The 27,149-nt window shown below is 29.7% G+C and overlaps 12 protein-coding genes across 12 annotated transcripts; 8 read left to right on the forward strand and 4 right to left on the reverse strand.

The window, feature by feature from the left end:
- Window positions 1-401: 401 nt before the first annotated feature.
- BN7_3004 (uncharacterized protein) lies at window positions 402-752 on the forward strand (the record flags this gene model as incomplete). The annotated part of the gene is made up of 2 exons (XM_011276337.1): window positions 402-415; window positions 503-752. The coding sequence occupies 2 exons, from the start codon at window positions 402-404 to the stop codon at window positions 750-752; spliced, it is 264 nt and encodes an 87-aa protein (XP_011274639.1).
- Window positions 753-1,317: 565 nt separating this feature from the next.
- VNX1 (calcium/hydrogen antiporter) lies at window positions 1,318-4,524 on the forward strand (the record flags this gene model as incomplete). The annotated part of the gene is made up of 1 exon (XM_011276338.1): window positions 1,318-4,524. One exon carries the CDS (start codon window positions 1,318-1,320, stop codon window positions 4,522-4,524), a length of 3,207 nt encoding a protein of 1,068 aa, XP_011274640.1.
- A 210-nt stretch (window positions 4,525-4,734) lies between these two features.
- On the reverse strand, window positions 4,735-6,128 carry ARG8 (acetylornithine transaminase; the record flags this gene model as incomplete). The annotated part of the gene is made up of 2 exons (XM_011276339.1): window positions 4,735-5,954; window positions 6,053-6,128. The coding sequence occupies 2 exons, from the start codon at window positions 6,126-6,128 to the stop codon at window positions 4,735-4,737; spliced, it is 1,296 nt and encodes a 431-aa protein (XP_011274641.1).
- Window positions 6,129-6,380: 252 nt separating this feature from the next.
- On the forward strand, window positions 6,381-6,920 carry MRPL25 (mitochondrial 54S ribosomal protein mL59; the record flags this gene model as incomplete). Its single annotated transcript, XM_011276340.1, has 1 exon — window positions 6,381-6,920. The coding sequence occupies one exon, from the start codon at window positions 6,381-6,383 to the stop codon at window positions 6,918-6,920; it is 540 nt and encodes a 179-aa protein (XP_011274642.1).
- Window positions 6,921-9,450: 2,530 nt separating this feature from the next.
- On the forward strand, window positions 9,451-10,971 carry BN7_3008 (Carboxylic acid transporter protein; the record flags this gene model as incomplete). The annotated part of the gene is made up of 1 exon (XM_011276341.1): window positions 9,451-10,971. The coding sequence occupies one exon, from the start codon at window positions 9,451-9,453 to the stop codon at window positions 10,969-10,971; it is 1,521 nt and encodes a 506-aa protein (XP_011274643.1).
- A 1,672-nt stretch (window positions 10,972-12,643) lies between these two features.
- On the forward strand, window positions 12,644-14,152 carry BN7_3009 (Carboxylic acid transporter protein; the record flags this gene model as incomplete). Its single annotated transcript, XM_011276342.1, has 1 exon — window positions 12,644-14,152. The coding sequence occupies one exon, from the start codon at window positions 12,644-12,646 to the stop codon at window positions 14,150-14,152; it is 1,509 nt and encodes a 502-aa protein (XP_011274644.1).
- Window positions 14,153-14,312: 160 nt separating this feature from the next.
- On the reverse strand, window positions 14,313-15,371 carry KSS1 (mitogen-activated serine/threonine-protein kinase KSS1; the record flags this gene model as incomplete). Its single annotated transcript, XM_011276343.1, has 1 exon — window positions 14,313-15,371. One exon carries the CDS (start codon window positions 15,369-15,371, stop codon window positions 14,313-14,315), a length of 1,059 nt encoding a protein of 352 aa, XP_011274645.1.
- Window positions 15,372-16,332: 961 nt separating this feature from the next.
- CRP1 (Crp1p) lies at window positions 16,333-17,776 on the forward strand (the record flags this gene model as incomplete). Its single annotated transcript, XM_011276344.1, has 2 exons — window positions 16,333-16,337; window positions 16,441-17,776. The coding sequence occupies 2 exons, from the start codon at window positions 16,333-16,335 to the stop codon at window positions 17,774-17,776; spliced, it is 1,341 nt and encodes a 446-aa protein (XP_011274646.1).
- Window positions 17,777-19,176: 1,400 nt separating this feature from the next.
- Window positions 19,177-20,484, forward strand: WSC4 (Wsc4p; the record flags this gene model as incomplete). Its single annotated transcript, XM_011276345.1, has 1 exon — window positions 19,177-20,484. One exon carries the CDS (start codon window positions 19,177-19,179, stop codon window positions 20,482-20,484), a length of 1,308 nt encoding a protein of 435 aa, XP_011274647.1.
- A 602-nt stretch (window positions 20,485-21,086) lies between these two features.
- RIM101 (alkaline-responsive transcriptional regulator RIM101) lies at window positions 21,087-22,802 on the forward strand (the record flags this gene model as incomplete). The annotated part of the gene is made up of 1 exon (XM_011276346.1): window positions 21,087-22,802. One exon carries the CDS (start codon window positions 21,087-21,089, stop codon window positions 22,800-22,802), a length of 1,716 nt encoding a protein of 571 aa, XP_011274648.1.
- A 1,390-nt stretch (window positions 22,803-24,192) lies between these two features.
- On the reverse strand, window positions 24,193-25,254 carry BN7_3014 (uncharacterized protein; the record flags this gene model as incomplete). Its single annotated transcript, XM_011276347.1, has 1 exon — window positions 24,193-25,254. One exon carries the CDS (start codon window positions 25,252-25,254, stop codon window positions 24,193-24,195), a length of 1,062 nt encoding a protein of 353 aa, XP_011274649.1.
- Window positions 25,255-25,671: 417 nt separating this feature from the next.
- Window positions 25,672-26,682, reverse strand: BN7_3015 (uncharacterized protein; the record flags this gene model as incomplete). Its single annotated transcript, XM_011276348.1, has 1 exon — window positions 25,672-26,682. The coding sequence occupies one exon, from the start codon at window positions 26,680-26,682 to the stop codon at window positions 25,672-25,674; it is 1,011 nt and encodes a 336-aa protein (XP_011274650.1).
- Between the last annotated feature and the right edge of the window lie 467 nt (window positions 26,683-27,149).

A 27,149-nucleotide genomic window follows, 5' to 3' on the forward strand; every position in this document is an offset into this window, starting at 1 on the left:
AAAAGAATATGTATAAAGGATAAGAGCTACGTGGTAATACACCAGTTATGTTCAGATGTGCTTTAAGCTAAATTTAACTTATTAGCTTAGAATTACCATTAGCTTGATTGAAATTATCAAAAGGGTTTGTTAACCCTTAATATTGTGAAGCATTTGGAATAATACTACAAACTTTGAAGCTCCCGCGCTTTGCTATGTCGATAATGATGATAGTTAGGCCGTTTATATGCTGCATTCGACGTTACTATAGATAATCATTAATTTGACACAAAAACACAATTTTAGTTTACACAAAAGCTGTAATTAAATTATCATATGGCACAAAAAGAAAATTTATTTTAAAAATAAGTGATATATATAATTAAAATTTGTAGGAAAAGTATCACTGATTGCAATAAAATATGTTTAATATTCTGTAGGATATATTAAATCGCAGAAGTTCTTCATTACTTAAGTCCTCCAAAATGAATGATGATATTGAGCATAATCGCAATTATATTAGAGAAATGAATATTGTTCATGATAGAATTATTGAATCATTAGAAGAGGTTTTAGAATCACATTTAAATCACCTACCATTCAATAGAGAGTTGGATGATGTTCCAACAAGAAAGGTTCGTAAACAAATTGTCTATGAATTAGTGGAAATAGTTTACAGAAAAATAACACTTGATGGGATTTGGGTTCCAAAACTCATGATTAGAGTTGATGCTGTATTCTACCTTAAGTTATATTTTGGTGAATTAGAATGACTCTGAAAAAAGAGATCTCATAATTCTTAATTATATATTTTTATTTTAAGGATATATTGTAGTAAATCGTAAAAACTTTTAAGCAGGTATTCAAATCTAATTAACTATACACAATTCTTTTTAATTGCTAAAATACGTAGTTTAAGTCTTATCAACACCAATATAATGGTATAATGATACATGTATTCCTACTATGATATCTCATAAAGACAAAACAATTTATTGGTTTTGGAAGAAACTCTGTAAACCACTCAAAATGGATCAACGAATGAAACAAAAGAACCTTCATATCCGCAAGCCATCCCTAACAGCTATCACAGAGCACCAAACATCATAGTAACCTTTCAAGTCTTCATCTCCTGTTCAGTTGACACGCTTTTCAGCAAATTGTTGAATAAGTTTGTTAATGGTATAAAAATAAAAATGTAAACAAAAGTCACGATCACCCGCGAATTCCCACCAAAACATGTGGAATCTATAAGAAATTTGATTACTATTAATACTTGGGAACAACCAAAAAACATCAATTCATCAGAAAACAACCCAGTGGTAATCTCTTCATAGGATGAGTAAAGACAAGGAGAGGGACACGGGAAGTCCGCAGCAGAATATACACAAAAACCAGTACAATCAGCTGGGCAGAAACAGTGCACAGCTCTCGCCTCAGGTATCTAATACCACAGCTTCTGGCGGTAATGTTGGTCAATTCCCTGCACAACCATTAATCCAAGGTCAATATGATAATAGATCACAAGCATCATCTCAGAATAATACACTGAAGGCCAATCAAAACCCTAATAAGAAGAAGAAAAGACCTCAACTGCAAAAAAATCCATCCTTAAGTTTCCAACAAGTACCTTCACCAAAATATGTCTATAGTGTGGATGATGATTTGGATGAAATTGAGCAGGATATTGAGCGAGAATATCTAGAAGGTTATAATGATGCATTGAGACATAGATATAGGAAATCAACTAAAAATTTGAAAGAACAACCAAAAGAAGTTCAAAATTTAGTCCATGATGTTACTTCGAATCTTATCAATGCTGATTCTACATTAAAAAAATTAGAACAAAAACAAGCAGATTATCATATTCAAGGTCAATTACCTTCTGATCAACAACAACAGGGTGAAGAAGATCGTCAATCAAATCATACATTTGAAGATGCTGAGCGTGGTAGTCATCATTATCAACAACATCTACATCCATTTAATCAACAATCAAGACAACCTTCTTTATCAAGAACAGTATCTCAATTATCACATAATCAAACACAATCTCAACAAAAATTGTATTATCGTAAACAAGATGATCAAACACGTCAAGATAATGACCAGGATAATGAAGATCAAGATCAAGATTATGGTCAAGATGATGTTGATGATTATCATGATGGAAATAATGACAATAACAATGATGATAATGACGATAATCATTCAACTACATCTGAAGAAGATTTCACTTTAAGAAATAGACAAGATGCCATTAATGTTACACATCCATTTGGTATCAGAATCTGGAAGCCTGCCTTATATAAAAAAGATCGTTCTGTTCAAAGAGAAGCTGATCAGGATATTCATGAAACTGATGATGATAAACAGAAAAAAATTAGTTATGGTATACATTTAGCAAATTTATTATGGTCAATTTCATTTGGTTTATTATTTTTTATACTTTGTACCATTGGTTCAATTTTCTTATTAATTTTTGGTTATTCATCTGTTAATTATGCAAAAGTTTTCTTTAATTTAGGTATATATTTCTTATGGCCATTTGGTAAAGTTATTTATTTACAAAAAGATGAAAATTATTTAAATGAAGATATAAATGAAGGTAGTACTTTTATTGAATATGAAAGATGGAGAACTGAAGAACAAAATAAATTATTTTTCAGTGCAAGTCAAATAAATTTACCAACCACTGATACACATGTGACTGGTACAAGTTCTGCTATTCAACAACCACCATCCCAACACCAGCAGCAACAACAACAACAACCAAGTCAATTGAATCCTCAACAACAAAAAAATCTGTTACCATTACCTTCAATTGAAGAAACTGTTGATGATGATAATGATAATAAGAAAAAAAGATTATTTGGTAGAGGTGATTGGAGTTTAGGAAGAATATTATTTTATTTATATTTTTATTTAATTTTACAACCAATTTTCCTTATTGTTTGGTTATTATGTTGGTTATTAGTTTTCACAATTCCAATGGCTAAGATCATTTCAAATTTAACAGATCATTTAAGAAGACATCCTTTAGCTATTTTTTTCAAATTTGATTCATCAAAACCTTTACCATCTGATAAAAGAAAAAATTCAAATATTTTGGTTTGTACTTATAGAGCTGCAGGATTCCATTATTATAAATATACAGTGGAAGGTACAAATATTTTTTTCATAAATTTAATGTTTATTGTCATTTTCACAATTGTGGATTTTTTCATTATAAAAGATTTTTTTGGTGTTGAGAAATTCTTCACAAATGAATCAGTTATCTTTGCATTATGTCTTTTATCAATTATCCCATTAGCTTATTTCATTGGTCAAGCAGTTGCATCTATTAGTGCACAATCTTCAATGGGTGTTGGTGCTGTGATTAATGCTTTTTTTTCAACAATCGTGGAAATTTTCTTATATTGTGTTGCATTAAATCAACATAAAGGTTCACTTGTGGAAGGTTCAATGATTGGATCTATTTTAGGTGCAGTTCTTTTATTACCAGGATTATCAATGTGTGCAGGTGCTTTCATTCGTAAAACTCAAAGATATAATCCAGCAAGTGCAGGAGTTTCTTCAACAATGTTATTATTTTCTATAAGTGTTATGTTTGCACCAACTATTTTCCATCAAATTTATGGTTCATATGAAATTAGTTGTGTACCTTGTTTACCAGGTATGTTGGGAGCAAATTATAATAATGGAGGTCAAAAAACTTGTCAAAAATGTCATTTTTTCCAACCTCCACTGAAAGTTGATTATTTATTTAAAGAAGTTTTAAGGCCTTTTTCAATTATTTGTGCATTATTATTATTTTTAGCTTATACAATTGGTCTTTGGTTTACATTAAGAACTCATGCTGCATTAATCTGGCAAACTCCAATAACAGAAAATAAACAACAACAACAACAACAAAAAGCTATCAATCCATCACCATCAAATGAAAACATTAATGAAGTTCAACAATCACAAGTTATTGAATCTGGTGGTCATGATGCACCAAATTGGTCAAGACAAAAATCTACAATTGTTTTATTAGGTGCTACATTATTATATGCAATTATTGCAGAAATTTTAGTTGATTGTGTTGATTCAGTTTTGAAAAATTTCCCAATTAATCCAAAATTCTTGGGTATAACTATATTTGCATTAGTTCCAAATACAACTGAATTTTTAAATGCCATTTCATTTGCAACACATGGTAATGTTGCTTTATCAATGGAAATTGGTTCAGCTTATGCACTTCAAGTTTGTTTAATTCAAATTCCATCATTAGTTTTATATTCGATTTTTTTCATTGGTGATAAAGAATCTTTGGTTAATGTTAAAGATTCAATGTTTACTTTGATTTTCCCAAAATGGGATTTAGTTGCTTCTATAATTTCAGTTGTTTTATTTACTTATATTTATGCAAAAGGTAAATCAAATTATTTTAAAGGAAGTATACTAATTTTGATTTATATTATTGTTATTATTGGATTTTATTTCACTGGGAAAATTGATTCAAGTGATCTATTCTTTGCATCAAGTTTCATAATGACTTGAATAATCAAAAAATAACTCATGTCATTAGTATATTATTACATTCATTTTTTTCAAATATTCAAATTTTTATACCACATTTATTACATTCACTACAACACGTCATCAAAGTTTCATTTTTTTTTTGATACCATTTTTTTTAATAATTTTAATACATGTAATTTTTCATTTTCTATTTATAATCTATATAAAACACTAGACAATTTGGAATATCTATGGGAAAACAGATTTAACAGCATCTTTAAAGATAGCTAAACCTTCTCTAATAACATCATCTTCAATATTCAAAGCAGGAACAAATCTAACAGTATTACCACCTGCAGTAATAACTAAAAGACCACGTTCTCTAGCAGCATCAACAACTTTACTTGGATCTGATTTGAATTGAACACCTAATAATAAACCTTCACCTCTAACTTCAACAATTTCATTAATTTCATTCTTCAATGATTCTAATTCATTTCTAAAGATTTGTGATTTTTCAGAAACTTTATTTAGGAATTCTTTTTCAGACACTTGACTTAAAACATAAGAACCAACTCTTGCACCTAATGGATTACCACCATAAGTAGTACCATGATCACCAACATTCAAAGCTTTTTCTACATTTTCAGTAATCATAGTAGCACCGATTGGGAACCCATTACCTAAAGCTTTAGCCATTGTAACAATATCTGGATGAGCTTCTTTTGGTAAAGAGCCATGAGCCCATAAGTTACCAGATCTACCAAGACCACATTGAATTTCATCAAAGATTAATAAAGCATTATGTTTTTTAGTTAATTTTTTCAATTCAATTAAAAATTCTTTTGAAACTGGACGAACACCACCTTCACCTTGAATTGGTTCAATAATAACACCTGCAGTGTTTTCATTAATTAATTTTGAAAAAGATTCTAAATTTGGTTCAGAAACTGAAACACCTGGGATTAAAGGACTAAAAGGTTTTTGATATTTTGGATTTGGTGTAACTGATAGAGCACCCATAGATCTACCATGGAATGAATTTGTAAAAGTGATGAATTCAGTCTTGTTTTCATTTTGAGATTTACCATATTTTCTTGCAAACTTTAAAGCAGCTTCATTTGCTTCAGTACCAGAATTTGCTAAGAAAACTCTTGAAGCATCATGCATACCACCACTTTGTTTAGTAGCTTCAACTAATTCACGAGATAATCTATTTGTCCATAAATTATGATATAAATTAGAACTATGAACTAATTTTGTAGATTGATCATACAAGATTTTAGAAATTTCTGGATTTGAATGACCTAAAGCTGTAACTGCAATACCAGCAGTAAAATCAACATATTTACGACCTTCAACATCCCAAAGATAAGCTTTTTCACCTTTTTCGAAAACAACTGATGGACGTGAATAAGTTGTAACTGAATATTTTGAGTTTTCATCAATAAATTTACCTGATTTTGAATCTGGTGTTGGATCTGGGTTTGTCTAAAAGGAATGATGTTAGATCTCTGAAGATTTAGATGTATGAGTCAATGCCAAATCTCATGGGGCCTATCTATACTTACGATCTTTGAGAAACATGTTCTTGATGTGTGTAAAGATCTTTGAACAGATCTGTATTTCAATGAGCGTAACATTATAATTGGGATGTGTTCTACCAAATTCAAAGTAAAATACTTTTAAAAAAGAATCAAATCTTTATCAAATCTTTGAAATATTTATTTCAACTAATCAGTCATAATCAATATTTAATACCGATGTTTCCCGAACCGATTTTTTTTTTTCGCGATGAAAAAATCAAAAAATCAAAAAACTGAAAATTGAAATAACGAAATCAAAATTCAAAGGGTATAAAAGATAACCAGTGAAAGTCAAAGATCAAAATCAAAATGAGACCAAGTGTAGGACTATTCCATACTGCAAAGAACGTGATAACACAAACGATAGACCAATCCAATCCAGCTTCTTATTTCGATACATTACCAGGTAAACTAAAGAGATTTTTTGAACGTTATCCACCAAGACCATTTAAAGAATATGCATCAAAATCAACTTTAACAAATGCACCAGACGCTAATCCATTCATTGCTAACAAGCATCCAGTTACACAAAGATATCATACTTCAAAATATTCAATGAGAAGACAAAGTGATTTATGGAAATTAGCTTATAGATTTGGTATTCAAGATTATTTACCTCCATTACAAAATGGTAAGAAATTTTATCAAGAAAAATATGATTCTAGACCTATTATGAAAGGTGTTTTAAGACCTAAAGGTCATAAATATGAAAGAACTGCTGCAGAAAGAATTGCTGCTAGAGAAGAAGCTATTAGTAAAATTGATGATGTTATTGCTCAACATAAAAGTAAAAGAGTTTTACGTGATCGTGCTGCTAAGAAAGAAAAGAGAGCTAAGCATTGGGTTTAGTTTTTTTAATCTTGTTTATAATGAATTTAATCTGTATATATTAAAATATAAATTGTTGGGAATGATTTAAATATAAGCTCTTTGTAGTGGATTGATATGATTTTGATTTATTTTTTTTTCATGTACTATAGATCTTCGGGATCTTTATAATGAATGCAATACCCAACAAAAACAATAGCCAGAAACCGAAAACCATATACCAATAAAGTAATAGATCACATATGACCATAACGATATTAAATATCATCAACCATCAAAAAAAAACCAAAAAATATAGTATAAATTAATCAAAAATCGAAAAAAATAGCAAAAAAATAGAACTCCTCATGGGGGGCTCGAACCCCCGACATTTCGGTTAACTTCCGCTAAGAAATGAATGTTCCCTAGTTTGACTGTAAAAGCCGAACGCTCTACCAACTGAGCTAACAAGGACGAGTTCTGACCGAATAATTTTGGTGTTTTTTGCGTTGTGTGGGTGCTTATGTAATCAAAAAAGCTTTAATTTTAAATATCTTTAAAAGTTTGTAGTATAATGGTACTTTTTTATTACGGTATAATGTTCATTAAAGTATTAGCTTTTGAATGGTATACTTTATAACATGTTTAATGCAGTTTTTGTGATTTAAAAATTTTACAGGTTTTCAAAATATTCAATTTTAAAGTAAAATTAAAATTATTGAGGTTGACATATTAAAATTTTCTTATAAGTTTCCACAATTAAAATCATCGAAATTGTAAGATATTAATATGTAGGAGTAAAGTTTGAAGATTTTAAATATATCAAATACTATTATTTACTATGAAAAGGTTCAAATGATGTTTTTTTAACAAGAATCAATTATTAAGATATATTTAATAAATATATTTAATGTAAAACCAATTCCCGTAAAGAAACTATATATAGTGACTCAAATTTATAAATCTTCATTTGATTCATTATACCTATCGATATACAAAATTAAAGCTTTCAAGTTATAAGGAGTATATAAATCAAGACTAGTGATTGATATGATGTGCAGTTAAATTTTGTAATACATCTCCACTCAAGGAAGTATTTGTTAATACTTTGTTGAATCACATGTTACGTAATTACAATTTTATCATCAATCATTTAAAACCAACTTTAAGATCTGACATTCAAAAAGTAACAAGATTACAATTGCTTAATAACTTCCAAAGTTATATGTCCTCACGGATTCTCCGGATTCCATAAGATCTTAAGGGTCTTTTGATAATCTAACATCATATGTCAAATGATCAAATGGGGAAGTTAAAACCTATGTTACTTGTAGTGGGTTTTGAGTTACTTTGGAAAAAACCGTGTAGGTCTAGAAGGAACTAAAGTGGGTTAATTTATATAACAACCAACAATTTAGCCTATGGGTAATTGATTAAAGAGGATATTTCCGATATACAGATAACTAAAAGAACGTGTTTCAACCTGTTTTACAATCTTGGATCTGATATTGTGGAATTAGTGAATCTAATGATCTGTGTAATACTACATAAATAAATTGACCAATACAACCAATTGAAAGTCAATTGTTTGTTCAAACTCTTGGTATTCATTGAAAGCATTGTTAGATGTGGTGGTCTTCTATGTTCATCTGTAATCCTGGTTCTCTGGTAGGACTACGTACTCATAAATCGATGATTAAATTCGGGATCCACTGAGTCATGGAGATTCAGTTCCCCTGTGGAATTAAATGCCAGTTCAAGCAATGGAAAACTAGTAAAACTAAGAAATCACATCTACAGACTACAAGTCAAGAGAATCAACAACCTCTTGGTTAATTAAGCTAATGAATAGACTATAATTTCCTTAAACAATCGATTTTCCACCAAAGTAATTCACCGTTACAACCTTTTCAGCTCCACTATTCCACTGCGTTATCTTTATTTGAATGACCTTTAAAGTCTCAATGGAATCACGGACTAAAAGACTCACCGTATAATTTTCAGTGCAAATCCCTGTGATTTTGTGGGACAATGATTATCCATGAAAATAGTCACAACAAGTTCCGATATTATCCTTAAACTCCAATATTTACCCCAGTAGTAAGTACCCCAGTCGTATAATATAACACTACATACATCCAATAGTCATCTCGTATACATCTCGAAAAATACTATGCAAAAAGTGCTAATTCTCAACATTTAGACAGCGAAATCCTTCTAGACTAAACTTTTCATCTTTAGTACAGTCATTTATCAATCAATAGTCCCCAGACCCAAGCTTTTTCCACAACTCCAAGACTCCAAGAACCTTGTCAACGGTAATCTATATTAAAGTATAAGTATAATTGATTCATTGGTGAAGAAGTAATTAGTCTCTGATTTTGATTTCCTAATTTATCCATCTTGAGAATATATAGGCTAAAATATTAATTGACGTATTAAGCAATGTGGAGAAATGGAGTTTAAGATGGAAAGCGTACTAATTATTTTCATGTTGATCATATATAAAAATAAGTTTCCTGTTTTATAATTTAGAATCACAATAAGTTGTTGATAACAAGTGTATCAAACAATGTCAAAACTCGCCACTGTTAAAGAATATTTCATAACAAGATTCACAACTCTTGTACCAAGTCGTGAAGAATTTGAAGCTGAAAAGGAAGCTTTAAACCCCTTCCCAGCTTTAAAACAAATGAATAAAAGACAATGGCAATTCTTTCTTGTTGGATTTTGTGCTTGGACTTGGGATGCTTTTGATTTTTTTGCAGTTTCTTTAAATGCTGCAGCTATTGCAGAATCATTAGGTAAAAATGTTAGTGATGTTACTTGGGGTATAACATTAGTTTTGATGTTAAGATCAGTTGGTGCTGTGCTTTTTGGTTATTTAGGTGATCGTTATGGTAGAAAATTACCATACTGTCTTAATATGGGATTATTAGTTGTTTTACAAATTGCTTGTGGATTCGTTAAGACTTATGAAGCATTCTTAGGTGTTCGTGCGTTATTTGGGATTGTTCTTGGTGGTTGTTTTGGTGTTGCAGCTGCAACTTCATTAGAGGGTGTTCCAGTTCGTGCAAGATCAGTATTATCTGGTGTTTTCCAACAAGGTTACGCTTTGGGTTATTTACTTGTGGTTGTTTTCAATAGAGCTATTACTGATAATTCACCACATGGTTGGAGAGCTATTTTTTGGTTTAGTGCAGGACCTCCAGTATTATTATTAGCTTGGAGATTATGTTTACCAGAAACTGATGAATTTTTACAACAACAATTACATTTACAAGAGGGTCAAAAAGCGCAATTTTTCAAAGATGCTAAAAAAGCCCTAAAGCAACATTGGTTAAAATTAATTTATATGGTTATTTTAATGTCTGGTTTTAATTTTTCATCTCATGGGTCCCAGGATCTTTATCCAACTTTATTAACAAAACAAAGAGGTTTTGGTCATGATCGTTCCACTGTTACCAATTCTGTTGCAAATTTAGGTGCAATTGCAGGTGGGATCCTTATGGGACATTTTTCAGGTTTTGTTGGACGTCGTCTAATTGTGGTTATTGGATGTATTTGTGGTGGTGCAATGATTTATCCATGGGCATTTGTTAAAGGTGTTGGTGGTACTAATGCTGGTGCATTTTGGTTACAATTCTTTGTACAGGGGAATTGGGCTATTGTTCCAATTCATCTTACAGAATTATCACCACCAGAATTTAAAGCTTTTGTTACTGGTGTTTCATATCAATTGGGTAATTTAGCATCAAGTGCAAGTTCCACGATTGAAAGTACAATTGGTGAAAGATTCCCATTATATGATGAAGCTGGGAATCAAAGAGATGGGGTGTATGATTATGGGAAAGTTATGGCTATATTTATGGGTTGTGTTTTTGCATTCTTGTTGGTTGTTACTTTATTAGGACCAGAAAATAGAAATGGTAATATTAATTATCAATTAAGTGATGAAGAAATTAAAGATTTAGCTGAACAAGGTAAGATTGTTAATACTTCAGAACATCATGAATATGCTGAAGGTGGTAGTTCTTCTGGTAATGAAGGTACTGGTGAAAAGGATAAGGCATTGATTGTTCATAAAGAGTGATTTATGACCTTTATAGTTGAGGTTTAATGATTAATATTTATTGTTTATTATTTTTAGATAGTGTGTGCTTGTTCATGATTATTATGTATAAAAGAATTTAATGGCTTTGATAGTTATAATGGATTGTAGAAGTTTTGATCTAAAGAGTAGAGGAGTAGGATATTCCATGAAATAGTATATACCAGCTATATAAACCTGATATAAATTGACCATAAAAAACATACAATTCCGAGATCCAACGATATCTAATCAAAACTATGTATTTGAAATTCTTCATCACTTTAAATTTCTATCATGTATGCATATGAAATCTACCAAAGCCTAACATTACTGGATATAGTAGTTTATAAAGAGGTAACCCCATACACCTTTTTCTAACAAACTATTTATTCCAATATTTCACCCCCAAGAACTTCTATTTACAATATCAATGATCAATTAAATAATGGATCAGTGGAACATCAATGTATACTCGGTCTCCTTAACATCTTATACCCTTCAGTGTCCACGTTCAGCCTCACCTCTTTATCTTTTATAATCATATACATCAATGATTTATCAAATACGTTAATGACTTCCTATTCAGTACTTCAAACCGTTGAAACCGAAAGAATATTCACTGTATTAAAGATCAAAGACATCAATACTTTACACTGGAGTTTAAAATCGTATAAAATCGGGATTAATAGTACTACAATACTTAGTTTATTGAGTCAAAGACGTTCCAAAACCAATAAAGCGTTAATTTCACATAATCCAACAAAAGCATAACATACTAAATTAATTGTTAAGTGCAAAACTTCTGGGGTAAATAAATGATTGCAAAAATGCCGTAAAATTACTTGAATTTCTTGGTATTAGTTTAAGAAAATCCTGAAGAAAAGGGAGTCTAATGCTGGTAGTATAATATTGCTGGTATTACGTAGTCATGAAATCCCCATGGAATTACAAAGGTTGATGACTTTGTACTTTGTACTTTGTGCTTATTAAGTGGAGCTCACAAGAACCCGAGTCTATCCTGAATCCAACAAACTGCTAAAGTCTGTAATCATTTGTCCACAAGTTGAGTGGTTTATGCTCAAAATGTCAAATCCCCATGGACAAAAGACAAAAGAAGGGTCTGATCTGCACTGGTTCTTAAAGTGGTATACCAAAATTCAAACCAAACTGATAAGATAACGAACCTTCATCAACTCGTATTCAGTTTGATCTTTAACAATATAGATTCTCAAGATATAATTACGATGAATCTCCCAATTCATAACTCATAGCTTATCTTCTCACAAGATATTTCAACTCCTGGAAAATCCGATATCATACCCAAAAAGTCAAGAGTCAAGACTTTTTAGTTTTTTGTATACCCACATAAATTTCAAGCTTTAGTAAATTAAACTACATACAAATTTTTATACCAAGACCTTTCAAATTTATATTTGGTTATGTACAAAGCCAATTGGCAATTAGCTATCCTACTTTATCCACGTAATTGGAAGTTATAGTCTAGTTAAGTCATCTTTAGATGTGGAGAAATGACAAGTTCTTGAGTACGTCTTGTTGATATCTATGTGTCAAAGGTTGGAGCATATAAAGATTGGAAGTTTGATATATAAATACCAGATTAAATCTCTAGTGGAAGACATGAATATGATATTGATGACTAGGGACAACCAAAATGTCAATAATCACAGAATATCTCAAAACTAGAGTGACTACACTTATCCCAACAAGAGAAGAACTTCAAAAAGAGAAAGAAGCATTGAATCCATTTCCTGCATTAAAACAAATGACATGGAAACAATGGCAATTCTTTCTTGTTGGATTTTTAGCTTGGACTTGGGATGCTTTTGATTTTTTTACTGTTTCAATGAATGTCTCTGCAATTGCTGATGATTTAAATAAGGAAGTTAGTGATGTTACTTGGGGTATTACATTAGTTTTGATGCTTAGATCAGTTGGTGCTGTTATATTTGGTTATTTAGGTGATCGTTATGGTAGAAAATTCCCATATATCTTGAATATGCTCTTGATTGTTGTTTTACAAATTAGTTGTGGATTTGTTAAAACATTTGAACAATTTTTAGGTGTTAGATCATTATTTGGAATTGTTCTTGGTGGTTGTTTTGGTGTTGCTTCTGCTACTGCTTTAGAAGGTGCTCCAGTTCGTGCAAGATCAGTTTTATCTGGTGTTTTCCAACAAGGTTATGCCCTTGGTTATTTACTTGTGGTTGTTTTCAATAGAGCTATTACAGATAATTCACCACATGGTTGGAGAGCTATTTTTTGGTTTAGTTCAGGTCCACCAGTCTTATTAATTGCTTGGAGATTATGCTTACCAGAAACTGATGAATTTTTACAACAACAATTACATTTAAAAGAATCAAATAAATCACAATTCTTCAAAGATGCTAAAAAGGCATTAAAGGAACATTGGATTAAACTCTGTTATATGGTTATCTTGATGTCTGCTTTTAATTTCTCTTCTCATGGGTCCCAAGATCTTTATCCAACTTTATTAACAAGACAATTAGAATTTGGTCATGATCGTTCTACTGTTACCAATTCAGTTGCTAATTTGGGTGCTCTAACAGGTGGTATAATCATGGGTCATTTTTCAGGGTTTATTGGACGTCGTCTTATCGTTGTTATTGGTTGTATCCTCGGTGGTGCAATGATTTATCCATGGGCATTTGTTACAGGAAATGGGATTAATGCTGGTGCATTTTGGTTACAATTCTTTGTCCAAGGAAATTGGGCAATTGTTCCTATTCATTTAGCTGAATTATCACCACCAGAATTTAGAGCTTTTGTTACTGGTGTCTCGTATCAATTGGGTAATTTAGCATCAAGTGCAAGTTCCACAATTGAAAGTACAATTGGTGAACGATTCCCATTATATGATGAAGCTGGGAATCAAAGAGATGGGGTGTATGATTATGGGAAAGTTATGGCTATATTTATGGGTTGTGTTTTTGCATTCTTGTTAGTTGTTATGTTATTTGGACCTGAAAATAAGAATGGTGAAATTAATTTTGTTATGGAAGATGAAGAAATTAAAGATTTAGCTGAAAAGGGTAAAATTGTTAAACCTGAAAGATCAGAAGTTCTTGAAGGTGAATTTGTTTCTTCTAGTAATGAAACTGAATTAAAAGCTGTTAAAGCTCATGTTGAACATAAGGAATAGCTGGTCTGTTCTTATATAATTTTGCTACGTTTATATCTTCAAAAATTATAGTCTATATTTAAAATTAACATATTAGCACGTAAAACTCAAAGAAAAACAACAAAAACAAACATAAGCCCCTTCTAAAAACCCCTAAAATTCTAATTGTTACTTATCACCTCTATTGTAAAGGTTTAACAACTTCTTCATATAATAATTTTTTCAATTCTTCCATATTTAAACCTTCATTATTTTCATTAAATTCCCAAAAACTTTCATCAATAGGTATACAATCCGGTTCATCTTCTGGATCATGATATAATTGTAAATAAGGATGATTCAAAGCATCAACAACACTTATTCTTTTTTGTGGATTAAAAGTTAATAATTTTTCTAATAAATCAATAGCCAAGGGGTTTGTACCTTGAGGGAACAAACTTTGTAATGGGATTTTTTTACGGAATGGTAATGATCTGATATATTCTCTTGCTCTCTTAGATTTAATATTATAATAATCTTCCATTAATGGAGTCCCCAAAACTTCCATTATTAACCATAATTGATTATGATAATCACGACCTGGGAATAAAGGTTTACCACTCAACATTTCAGCTAAAATACAACCAACAGACCAAACATCAATTGCAGTAGTATATTCTTGGAATGTTAACATGATTTCTGGAGCTCTATACCATCTTGTTGCCACATATTCAGTCATAAATCCAAAATTATTTTCACTTGATGCTATTGATCTTGCTAAACCAAAATCACAAATTTTTAAATCACAATTTGAATTTAATAATAAATTTGAAGGTTTTAAATCTCTATGTAAAACATTTGCACTATGCATTGATTTCAAAGCTCTAAGAGTTTGATATATGAAATATTGACAATGATCATCACTTAATTTTTGTGATTTTATTACACGATGTAAATCAGTTTCCATTAATTCTTGGATAAGATAAACTTCATTGAAAGTTTCCCAATTTAAAGGTTTTTGAATATCTAAGATTGATATAATATTTTCATGATTATTAAAATGTTTTAATAATTTTAATTCTCTAAGGGTACGTAAACAAAACATTGGTTTTTCAAATGGTAAAATTTTTTTAATTGCAACTTTTGTACCTGTTGGTTTATGAATAGCTGAACAAACAACACCATAAGCACCTTCTCCTACGATTTCTTGGATTTGATAGAAATCAGAGACATTGAATGATATTTTGCGTTGTGTTTCCATTATTTAAAAATTCTGGTATCTGTATATGTTTCTTGATTTGAGGCTTGGGTATTAAATAGAAGTATATTATGGATATTGAAAAGGTTTTGAATAACTGAGCTCCACACAGAACAAATTCAAATAAGATTATAACCTCGCTTAAATCAACAAACGTTTCAAAGGCTGAAATGGATCCAACGTACTAAAAACTCCCAAATATCACTAAAATTTATTTTAATTTCTTTAAATTCTTCAACATTTCAATACGAAACACAATTTTTTTTCCCGAAACGGTTTACACAGCACTAAATTGACAGTTTCATAGAGATTTTTAGTACGTTTTATGGATTTTGAAGGGTATTTTATGTGATAGCATACCAAAATAATATTATCTATTGATTATTCAACTAGTATTACCCCTATCTATCAATTAAAACCATGTTTTTACGCTAAATAACCATGAATTACCAGGGATTCTAAATATTTCAATTAATTCCCATGTCCATGTCAGGAACAAATGAAGTGCAGCTGATAAGACACACCTCGGGCTGAAAAGCTCAGAATTGGATGGTTAAAAAACGAGAAGATTCCTCTAATTATTTACTATAACTCCACCAATTATCAGCTCAATCAAACAACTATAACCATTTCAAAACCTTGTAAAACCCATGAAACCCCATAGTTAAGCAATATCAATATGTCCCTAACCGATTTCTCACTTTTTTAAAAATTCAGAAATCCAAAAAAAAAAACAATCTAAAACAAGGAAAAACAAGGAAGATAAAGGACATTGATAATTCCTATTAAACCAAATAAACTAGTAATAATGAGCTATAACCATACATTCCATTGGTAAGTACGCATTGAGTTTACCCTAGTTGGTGTTGATTGTTTGATTGTTTCGATTGGTTTGGAGCTGAATTGAGTTGGTGGTCTGGGGTTGACGGGTTTTAACTTTAGGTGCCACCGAAATTATATTGCTATGAGGTAAATTACTCTTACCATCCCAAACAATTGACAATTAATGAGATTCTAAGGTGATCATTATGATATATTAATGGTTTTACTAACTATATCTTCTTTTTCCCAGGCCAAAAGGTCCACAAGAAGTGATATTAACTGGTACTTTTGATAGTTGGTCAAGTTCTTTACCTTTAGTTAAAACTTCCAAAGGAGATTTTGAAATCACATTACCTTTGAAAAAAGAACAACAACAAGATGATAAAGTTGAATTCAAATTCATTGTTGATGGGAATTGGACAACAAATGATTCATATGAAACTATTGATGATAATGGGAATTTAAATAATGTTATTTATTTGAAGAATTTAGTTGAATCAAATTCAAAAGGTAGTAAAATCCCTGAAGCTGGTGGATTAACTGCTGGTATTGCAGGTGCTGTTGGTGCAGGTGCTGCAGCATTAGGTTTATCATCAACTTCAAAAGATAAAGATACTTCTTCAAAAGATGTTAATACTACAGTTTTACCATCTCAAGAAGGTAAACAAGTTCAACATCAAGGTGAACCAGGTATTGCAATCCCATCAAATCCTCATGAGATTTCTGCTTTCAATGAAGTTAGAGATGTTGATGCTAAAGAATTAAATGCAAAATTAAATAATGAAAAAGCTGAAAAATCTGGTGAAGATTTAAGTAAAAAAGAAGTTAAAGCTACAGTTTTACCATCAAATGAAGGTAATCATGCTACAATTAAAGGTGAACCAGGTATTGCAATCCCATCAGATCCTCATCAAATCTCTGCTTTTAATGAAGTTAGAAATGTTGATGCTAAAGAATTAAACGCTAAATTAAATGGTGAAGATAAGGAAAATGATTCAAATGTTTTCAAAACTCAAGTTGAACCAAATCAAGAAGGTAAACATTCCACAATTAAAGGTGAACCAGGTATTGTTGTCCCCGAAAAAAATGGTAAAGATATTGAAGAATTTACACAAATTCGTGATGTTGATTCCAAAAAATTAAATAAAGATTTAAATGAATCTAAAAATGAAGAATCTGAAGAATCCAAGACAAAAATTGTTAAAGTTAAAAAATTAATTAGAAGAAATAAAAAAACTGGTGAAGAAGTTGTTATTTCTTCAACTCCATTAGAAAATGATTCAAAAACTCTTGATCCAAAAAATTCAACTTCAAATGATAAAGATTCAAAAGATTTAGATGTTAAAGATACTACAGGTGGTGCAAGTGGTGTTACAAAAGATTCAAAACCATCAATCACAACAACTTCAAAAGATAAAGAAACAAAGGAAACAAAAGAAACAGAAACACCAAAGACTACACCAAAGACTAGTACTACAGGTACCACTGGTACTAATGGATCAAAACCAAAACCAAAACCAACAACTGATTCTAAAATTGAAAAAAAACCATCATTATTCAGAAGAGTTAAAAAAGCTTTTGAATAAATCCACTTATAAGTCTTTTATTTCAATTTTTAATTTCCCCTTTTTATTTAATTTTAATCTTTCCAACTCATTTTTATATAAATTAATCTACTTTAATCATTTTATTTCTTGAACAATTTTTATATAAATTATAAGTATATACTAATATATCAATGTTTTTTTTATATTCTGTGAGGAGCTTAGTTCTCCACAAATATCCATTGTTTACATATCGATTAAATCTCATACAGCTCTAAACACCAATGTCTAACGTATCCTATTTTAGACCTGATCATAATCCCCTTTAAGTAATTATATTTGATCCCCATCCTGTATAAAGTCCCTGTACTACCTAAAGCTATGGTGATCAAAACTTATCAAACCAGGTACTAAATTAAAGAACAAGCTATTTATCATAAGATACTAATCCTTTGTTATACAAATAGCCTAATAGTATAAGTATAGGCCAAATCTGTCAGTCGTCCCAATTAGGAAATTCCATATGTATCCGATTGTACATCCATGTGCCAAATCTAGCAATCCAAGTGTCCCGAACCGTGCTCTTTTAAATTCACCTTAGCGAGTTTCCCGAGCTTCATGTAAATATTATACATAACTTTATAGTCCTTTATGCCCTTTTAAGTATTAAAGTTTACCGATTTGCGTAATTCAAAATTACTTTTTTAAGAAATTTAAAAATTTACAACCAGCGCCTAGTACTAGTTTTCTTTGTTTAAAGAGGTGAAGTTGTAAAATGTTGCAAGTGAAGTTTTTGAAGTACATGAAAGAAAACTTGACTAATGAGCTTTTGATGAGGTATAGGAAGAGTTGTTTATGAACTGATGGTTGTACGTAAGGTGTGTTTATTATTGAAATCTTGCGTGTTAGATTTCAGTTATTAATAGAAATTCAAATGCTTCTCGGTAATTTAAAAATATATCCTCTCGAATGTGTAGAACATTTGAAGTTACGTTTTTTTCAAAAATAAATTTCTTACAAACAAATTCGAAACTTTGATCAACAAGGAAAAAAACTTATACTTTGAAATCAAAACATCAAGATATCAAACAAAATTGAACATTGAAAGATTTTGATTTGAATTTTTCAATCTCTTTAATAAAGTTAATTGTTATTCTTCAAGTTTTATCCCTTTACATTCTCATTTCATATTATTCAAATCTCAGTTTTGAACTTTTTAGGCTCAACGTATTTAAAGTTTTTCTCAAAATACAACTGTTGAAATTTTGGGAGATTAAATTAAAGGGAGATTTGAGAAAAAAAAAAACATAAATATAATCTTTAAATAAAACTACAAAGGGGGTTGGTATAAAACAAAACAAGAACCCAAATCACCAGAAACATTGTTCATTATACTCATAGTATCCATATACTCATAGTGTTATTAAATAATACCAAGGACAATGATTTATCTACATTTAATTGGATTATTATTCTTAATAAATTATTCTTGGGCAAATTTATCATTATGTTCATCAAAAAACACAGGTTCAACATCAGCAAATTTTAATACATATCAATCAAATGGTGCATGTAAAGATGAATGTGAAGGTTATTCATTTGCTATATTACAAGGTTCAAATTGTTGGTGTTCCAATGTTGAACCATCAAAAGATGATACAAGTGATACATCAGATTGTTCTGATAAATGTCCTGGTTATCCTTCAGATTATTGTGGGAATGAAGATAAAGGATTATATGGATATATTCAATTAGGGCAAGCTAGTAGTACAGATGGTGGTGAATCAAGCACAAGTGAAACAAGTACAAGTACAAGTAGTACTTCAACTTCAACTTCATCATCAAGTACATCAACAAGTACCTCATCAACAAGTACCTCTACAAGTTCTTCATCAACTTCAACTACTCAACAATCAAGTTCAAGCTGGGTTCAACCTCCAAGTACATCAGAAACTACATCTGAAGAAACAACATCAAGTTCAACAACAGAAGAATCTTCAACTCAATCATCAACATCACCAACAACAAGTTCCACAACAAGTTCCACAACATCATCAACAAGTACTAGAAGTTCCTCATCCACATCAAGTACTACAAGTTCAACCACAAGTTCTACAAAACAATCATCAACATCAATAACACCACAAACTTCAATTATTTATTCAGTTAGAACTATAACCGGTTCAGCACAAACTCAAGCAACAACACAAATTGTAACAACAGTAACAGGTGTACCATCAACAAATCCATCAACAAATAATTCAAATAATGAAACAAATAATAGTAATGATTCTAATGATACCCAAAATAAAAATAAAGATGGATTTTTCGATTCAAAGGGGAAAGTTGCAGGTACTTTTACAGCAGTTGGTGTAGTTATCCTTGCCCTATTATCAACATTATTATATTGTTGTTGTTTTAAGAAAAGAAATGATGACGAGGAGAAAGGTGTTAATGGAGCAGGTGCAATAGGATTAGATGATGATAGTATTAATTCCCTTACAAATGAAAAATTGGGTAATGGATCACCAAATGGTGGGAATGGATATGGATCATATGGACAATTTCATGGACATAATCCACAAAATTCAGATATTACAATGAATCCTGGAAGTAATGGTGATTTTATGACTGTTGATCAAAGATTAGATCCTAGACAGATGTTTATGAATTGGGAGAATGGTAGTAGGAAAAGTCTTGCTGATGAGTTAGATTATAGTAGAAGAGTATTGAGAGTTACCAATGAGTGAGAGTGGTAGTGGTTGTTTAAAAATTGCATATAATTTTGTTTTTTAGTTCATATATAAGTTTAGTTCTAATATAATTAATTTAATAGTTAACCGCTGTTGATTGTATTGTATTGTTGAAATCTGGTGATGTTTAAATTAACCGCTGAACTAAAATCAAAACAAAAACAAACAATGGAAAAATAAAATAATAAAGAAACAATAAACAATAAATAATAAACAAAACAAAACAAACTAAAAATAATTTAAAAATAATTTAAAAATAATCACATGATCAGATAGTCACATGATTATTAAATTTGTATTACATCATCATTACATCATCAATTATTTAAACACCGGGTAAATTTCTGGGGCGCAGTCGTCCCCGTTACCAAGAAATTTCAAATTCAAAAACGTGATGGCTATATTACATAATCCACAGTAGTTACAATTACATAATCCACTCCCAATTTCTTTTCCTTTTAAATTTAACTTCACCACTTTTTTTTTAAAAAGGTTGTAATTTTACTTGGCGTTAAGTAAAGGTTTAAAAATGATTGAATTTCTCAAATCCTGTTTTTCATAAGTTTTTTTATGGGAGTAGTCAATATCAACACATCGCTATGACAAATTTATTTAAAGATAGCTATACTTTACCAAACTTACCTGCAATGAAATTATCAGATGAATTCTTAAACCCTTTAAATGATAAACATATCCAACAACGTCATGAATCCAAGGCAACAGAATCTTCAAATGATTCAAATTCACCAAATTCAAACTCACCACAATCTTATACCACTTCTGTTTCATCAATGGATTCTCCTCCAAATAATCATATGAATTCTCATAATACTTCATTAGATTCTACTTCTGGTTATAATTATAATTTAAATTCAAATACAAATTATACTGGTTCTTCATTCGGCGGTAACAACAGTGGCAATGGTTACAATAGTATCCCTTCATTAGGTGCTATATTAGATTTGAATAACAATAATAACTCTATTTTCGCTCAACAATCTTATCCTTCTTTACCTCAACCAAAAGTCCTTTTACCAAATGCAAATACAACTGCAACAAATTCAATTAATGAAGCACCAAAAAAATTAAAATATTTAAGAAAAAATAAAGATGATGATCATCAAGGTCCAATCATGTGTAAATGGGGGTCATGTAAAGAAATTTTTGTTAATGCAGAAATGCTTTATAATCATTTATGTGATGATCATGTTGGTCGTAAATCAAATAGAAATTTAAATTTAAATTGTGATTGGGATGGTTGTAAAGTTCAAACTGTTAAAAGAGATCATATTACTTCACACTTAAGAGTTCATATTCCATTAAAACCATTTGTTTGTACTACATGTACCAAAAAATTTAAAAGACCTCAAGATTTGAAAAAACATATCAAGACTCATGCTGATAGACAAACAAAACAACAACCACCACCACAACAACAACCACAAGCACCTCAACAACCACCACAACAAAGATCTCAAGTTCAAGGTGGTTATATGACTAATAATCAAAATGGTGTTGTTAATGGTTCTAATAGTCTTTATGGTTCAGGATTTGATTTAAATTTTGATAATGTATTAAATGATTATGAATCATTTGATCAATCAAGAAAAAGAAAACCAGAAATGGTTTCACAATTTTTTGAAGATGTTAAAAAATCCAAGATTCAACCACGTTATAATAATGAAATGATTTCAAAATTAAATTCATTAGAATTTAATTTAAATAATGAATTATCATTACCTCCATTATCTTCAAAATTTTATAAATCAAATCAAGAATTATATGATACAAATTCATTTTTTAATCAATTATCTGCTTCTTTAGAACAATTCCCAACTAATACCCAGCAACAAACTCAACAAGTCCCACAACAACAACAACAACAACAACAACAAGCTCAATTACCTCAATTAAATTCAAATTCATTATATCCTTCATTATCATCATCAAATAATTTCAATTATCCACAAATTGGTAATAGATTTGATTCATTAAATGATAATCAACGTCGTTATAACATTGGTATAAATCAAAAATCAAATAATGTTACAAAATTAACAAACAGAGATGATGACGATGAATCTGATGAATCTGAATTTTCAACAGATGGTGAAATCTCAGAAGATGAAATTGATGAATTAACTACTGGATTCCAAAATATTAAGATTAATGAAATATCAAAACATAAAGAATTAATTTCTTTAATTCAATTAAAATTATCAGAATTGATTAAAAAAGCTAATGAAGAAAACAACAAACAAGATGATCTAAAAGAATCAAAAAAACAATTATATCCAACTTTAACAGCTCATTAATTGTCTAATACTTTTATTTCTTGTTTTTTGGTTTTTATGATTATATGATATGGTGGTGGGTACATATGGTTAATTGGAGTGTATATTTTATTGTAAATTAGGTTTTTAAATTTTCTGTATATTTTGGTTTTTTAAATTATAAGTTTTATATTAGTATTTTGTATTTTGTATATATTATGTAATTTGAGAGTAGTGTGCTTATCATTTTTATAACCAGCCATTTTTTTGATTTGATCTTTGATCTAAATCATGAGATGAAAAGAAGTTTTGAAAGAAAGCTTAATCTAAGAAGACAAGAAGAAGATGAAGAAGAAGGGTTAATAAGAAACCAAATATAGTTATAAAAATGGAAAATAGCTTGATTTAATTGATAAGAACATCTCCTATTAATCTATTCAAGTATTAGAATATCTTATTATTCAAATATGTCATTATCAATATTAAAAAATTCAATTAAAACAAAATCCAAAAACTTCAAAAAACTATTAAAATCAAATAAAACTCATTATTTCAAACCAAATGATTCAAATCAACTAATAATCCATCATAATCCAATAAACTTCTTACCAAAAAATGAAAGATCATCATCAAACCAAGAACAATCAAGATTAACAATATCTTTACAATTCATTCATACAATCCTTTCATCAAAACCTTTATTCATAAGATCCATAATCTTGCTAATCATATGTTCAAGTCTAATTATAATAAGTTTATATATTATCATTAATGGATTAGTTCAAATTATGGAATTGATTATTGGATTATTAAAAAATTTTAGTAATGATTCAAAATGGTTACTATTAGGTGGGAATTTAGAGAAGGTTTATGGGGTTTTGAAATATGGGATTGGGGTTTTTGTGTAGGGTGGGCTGGTGTGGAGGGGTTATTGTTAGGTGATTATAGGTTGAAGTTGATTGAAGTTGTTCAGACAAAGTTGGATCAATAGCTACAATATAACAATTGAATTATCAAGACACAAAAAAGGATTAATAACAAGAGCAAGACCTAGACTCAAAATAATTATAGTTACATTTAACTAAGAATCAATCAACCCCAGATTATATCAATCAGATGACTCAAATCTGAAAATTTCCAAAAAACTCAAATAAAGTTAAATAAACTCAAATAAAGTTAAATAAACTCAAATAAAGTTAAATAAACTCATGAAATTCAAATAATTGGTTTCAAAAAAGGAGAAAAACAATACAATCATACAATCCATTTGAATCAAAGGGTTATCACCAAAAGATGATAATGTATTCAATAATTGGTTCAAAAGGCTAAAGACCTCTATTGTTAACTTCAATCAAGGATATCAATACAATACATAGAAATGAGTAATAAATTATATATTAAAGCTTAATATTTAGCTAATCAAATAAATGAATCAAGTATTTATATTATCAATCTTGTACTTTTTCATCATTTCTTCAATATTCTTATAATCTTCACAAGTTTTATTCAAACAATTTTTTGATTTTTTCTCAAGATCTTTAACTAAACAACTTTGACCAAAATCAAATAACATAACTTTACCACGTCCCACAACACAACAATTTCTTTCATGAACATCACCATGATGGATACCAGAACTATGTAAATTATCTAATTGGGTTTTCAAAGATTTAAATTGTGCTACTGTTTTAGGTTTTTCATTAACACTATCAATAAGTTCCATGGCAATATAATTACCCCGATGGCTTCCAATCTTTGAGCTCATAATAATTAAGTCACCAGAACAATAAATTTTAGGTATGTTAATTCTATCTTTGGATTCCTTTTGTTTAGCATTAAAAGCTTGAATGATGGATAAAATATTTAATTCATTTGCGAATTCTCTTTCTTGCATTTCATTGATTTCACTAATAGAATATCCATCAATTGTGCCTAATCTATGTTCATCAGCTTTTGTAAACGATTTGTTTAAATACTCATATGTTTCTAGATATAATTTTAAATAATCAAGGTTATTAAAGTCAAAGACTTTAAGAAAGATTTTGGTATTATTTTGATTTTTTGACGATGACTTTAATTGTAACTTCTTTAATATTGCTTGTTTTGAATTTTCATCTTTTATGTAATCTTCAATTGTATTGTTAAAATCTTTTAATTTTATTAGAAATTTTTCACTTGTAGGTGTTGATGCTTCTGGAATTTCTGTAATAGCAAAATTAGAATCTGAGCTTCCCAAAAGAATACGTTCATTATGATGAAGGATTTTGTAATCTGAAGTGCTACTTGAAGCCAAACTTGAATCATTAACAGATGAGTTGTGGTCATCATATCTAGCTTGATCCAGCCCACCACCAGTAAGATCATCTGAGCCTGATACTTGATCTCTTTGTTTGTTACTGTTCCGAGTAACTCTTCTTTTGACATCGCCATCAACTCGTCTTCTTTTGGAACCTTCATGGGCTGATCTTTGTTCCATCTCCTCTTGATTGTTCATATTGTTTGGTTAAAATTCCTTCAATGAACACAGCTGGTATTAATTGTGTCAAATATATAATTGATTTTTTACAATTCTGATATTTAATTCATTATTTTTGGTATAATTAAGTCCGGAATTCCACAATCAAAACAGCTTCATGCAAAGAAGTACCATGTATTTATAAACTCAAATTATAATTAAACTCATATAAAAACAGGAAGAAATTAAGAGAAAATTCTACACGTAATAACGTACAATCAATCATTCAAAATATTATGTCCCAATATAAATATCATCAATAATTATTGTAATTTATAATGAATAATTAGCTTAGACAAAGATTTCAATTGTTAATACCAATCAAGGATATCAATTAAATATATAGAAATTAAATTGCATATTATCATGTATTGGACAATATTTATGTAGATTATATCAACTCTTTACAAATTGTGTTTTTTTCATCATATCTTCAAGATTCTTATAATCTTCACAAGTTTTTCTCAAACAATATTTTGATTTTTTCTTTAAATCTTTAACTAGACAACTTCTACCAAAATCAAACAACATAGTTTCATTATTTCCCATGACACAACAATTCCTTTCATGAACATCCCCATGATGAATACCAGAACTATGTAAATTATCTAATTGAGTTCTCAAAGATCTAAATTGGGCTTCTGTTTGAGGTTTCTCATTAACATTATCAATAAGTTCCATTGCAATGTATTTTCCCCAATGATTATCCAACTTTGAACTTACAATCTTTAATTCGCCAGAGCAATAAATCTTGGGTATATTAACTCTATCTTTAATATCTTTCTGTTGAAAATTAAAAGTTTGAATAATGGTTAAAATTTTCAATTCATTCGAAAATTCTTTTCCTTGCATTTCATCGATTTCTTCAATTGGTAACTCTTCAATAGAACCAAGTCTATATCTATCTAACATTGTTAAAGGATCCAATACATATCCAGATTCTTCATGATCTTTTAATCTAGCTAAATTTAAAAAATCAAAAAGTTTGATAAATATTTTTTCATCTTTGTTTAAAATGTATAGAAAATGTTGATTAAATTTTTCATCTTTTAAATATTTTGATAATGCACGAAGAAATCTTTTGGAATTCATAAGAAATTTTTCACTAGTAGGTGTTGATGCTTTAGGTATTGTGTTTCTTTCATTTAATTTTTGGAAATAAATACATTTTTTATGATGAAGAATTTCATGAATTGAAGTGGTTTTTAGAACCATTAAGTTTGAATTATTAGTAGATGAGTTGTGACCACCTTGACCAACTTGATCCAGCTCACCACTTGCAATATCATCTGAGCCTGATACTTGATCTCTCTGTTTGTTACTGTTTCGAGTAACACGCCTTCTTTTGGCACCTTCATGGGCTGATCTTTGTTCCAACTCTTCATGACTTCCCTGTGGAACGTTCATATTAGGCTAGAACTTCTTCAATGAACACAGTTGATAAAATCTAATCGTGTCTCTTCATGGAATAGTCTATGAGCTAAGTCTTCCATCTCCTTTGTTCGATCAAGTTTGAAATATTTTGATGGAAATGTGATTATTTGAATCAAGTTTATATGTCTTCCAACTTCCGACTTCTTTGATTTGAAAAATACCGGAATTCAATTTTTTTATTTCATTGCAAAAAAAAAAATTATTTGTTTACATTTTAACAATTTTAACAATAAGAATCATTGCATTTTAACTGGGTTTTGGTTGGTTTTTCAACTGGGTTTCAATTGTTTGGTGATTGTTGGTGTTGGCTGGTACTGTGCTGTTAATCAAGGTGCTGTTTGGCTGATTCTTGTTTTTTGTTGTTCCCCTTCACGGCTTATATTAATGCCCCCACATATGTTCAATTGCCATCCTTCATTTATAAAGAAAAAGTGAATAAT

Source organism: Wickerhamomyces ciferrii, contig 00080, assembly GCF_000313485.1.
Source record: "Wickerhamomyces ciferrii WGS project CAIF00000000 data, strain NRRL Y-1031 F-60-10, contig 00080, whole genome shotgun sequence".
Lineage (NCBI taxonomy): Eukaryota > Fungi > Ascomycota > Saccharomycetes > Phaffomycetales > Wickerhamomycetaceae > Hansenula > Hansenula ciferrii.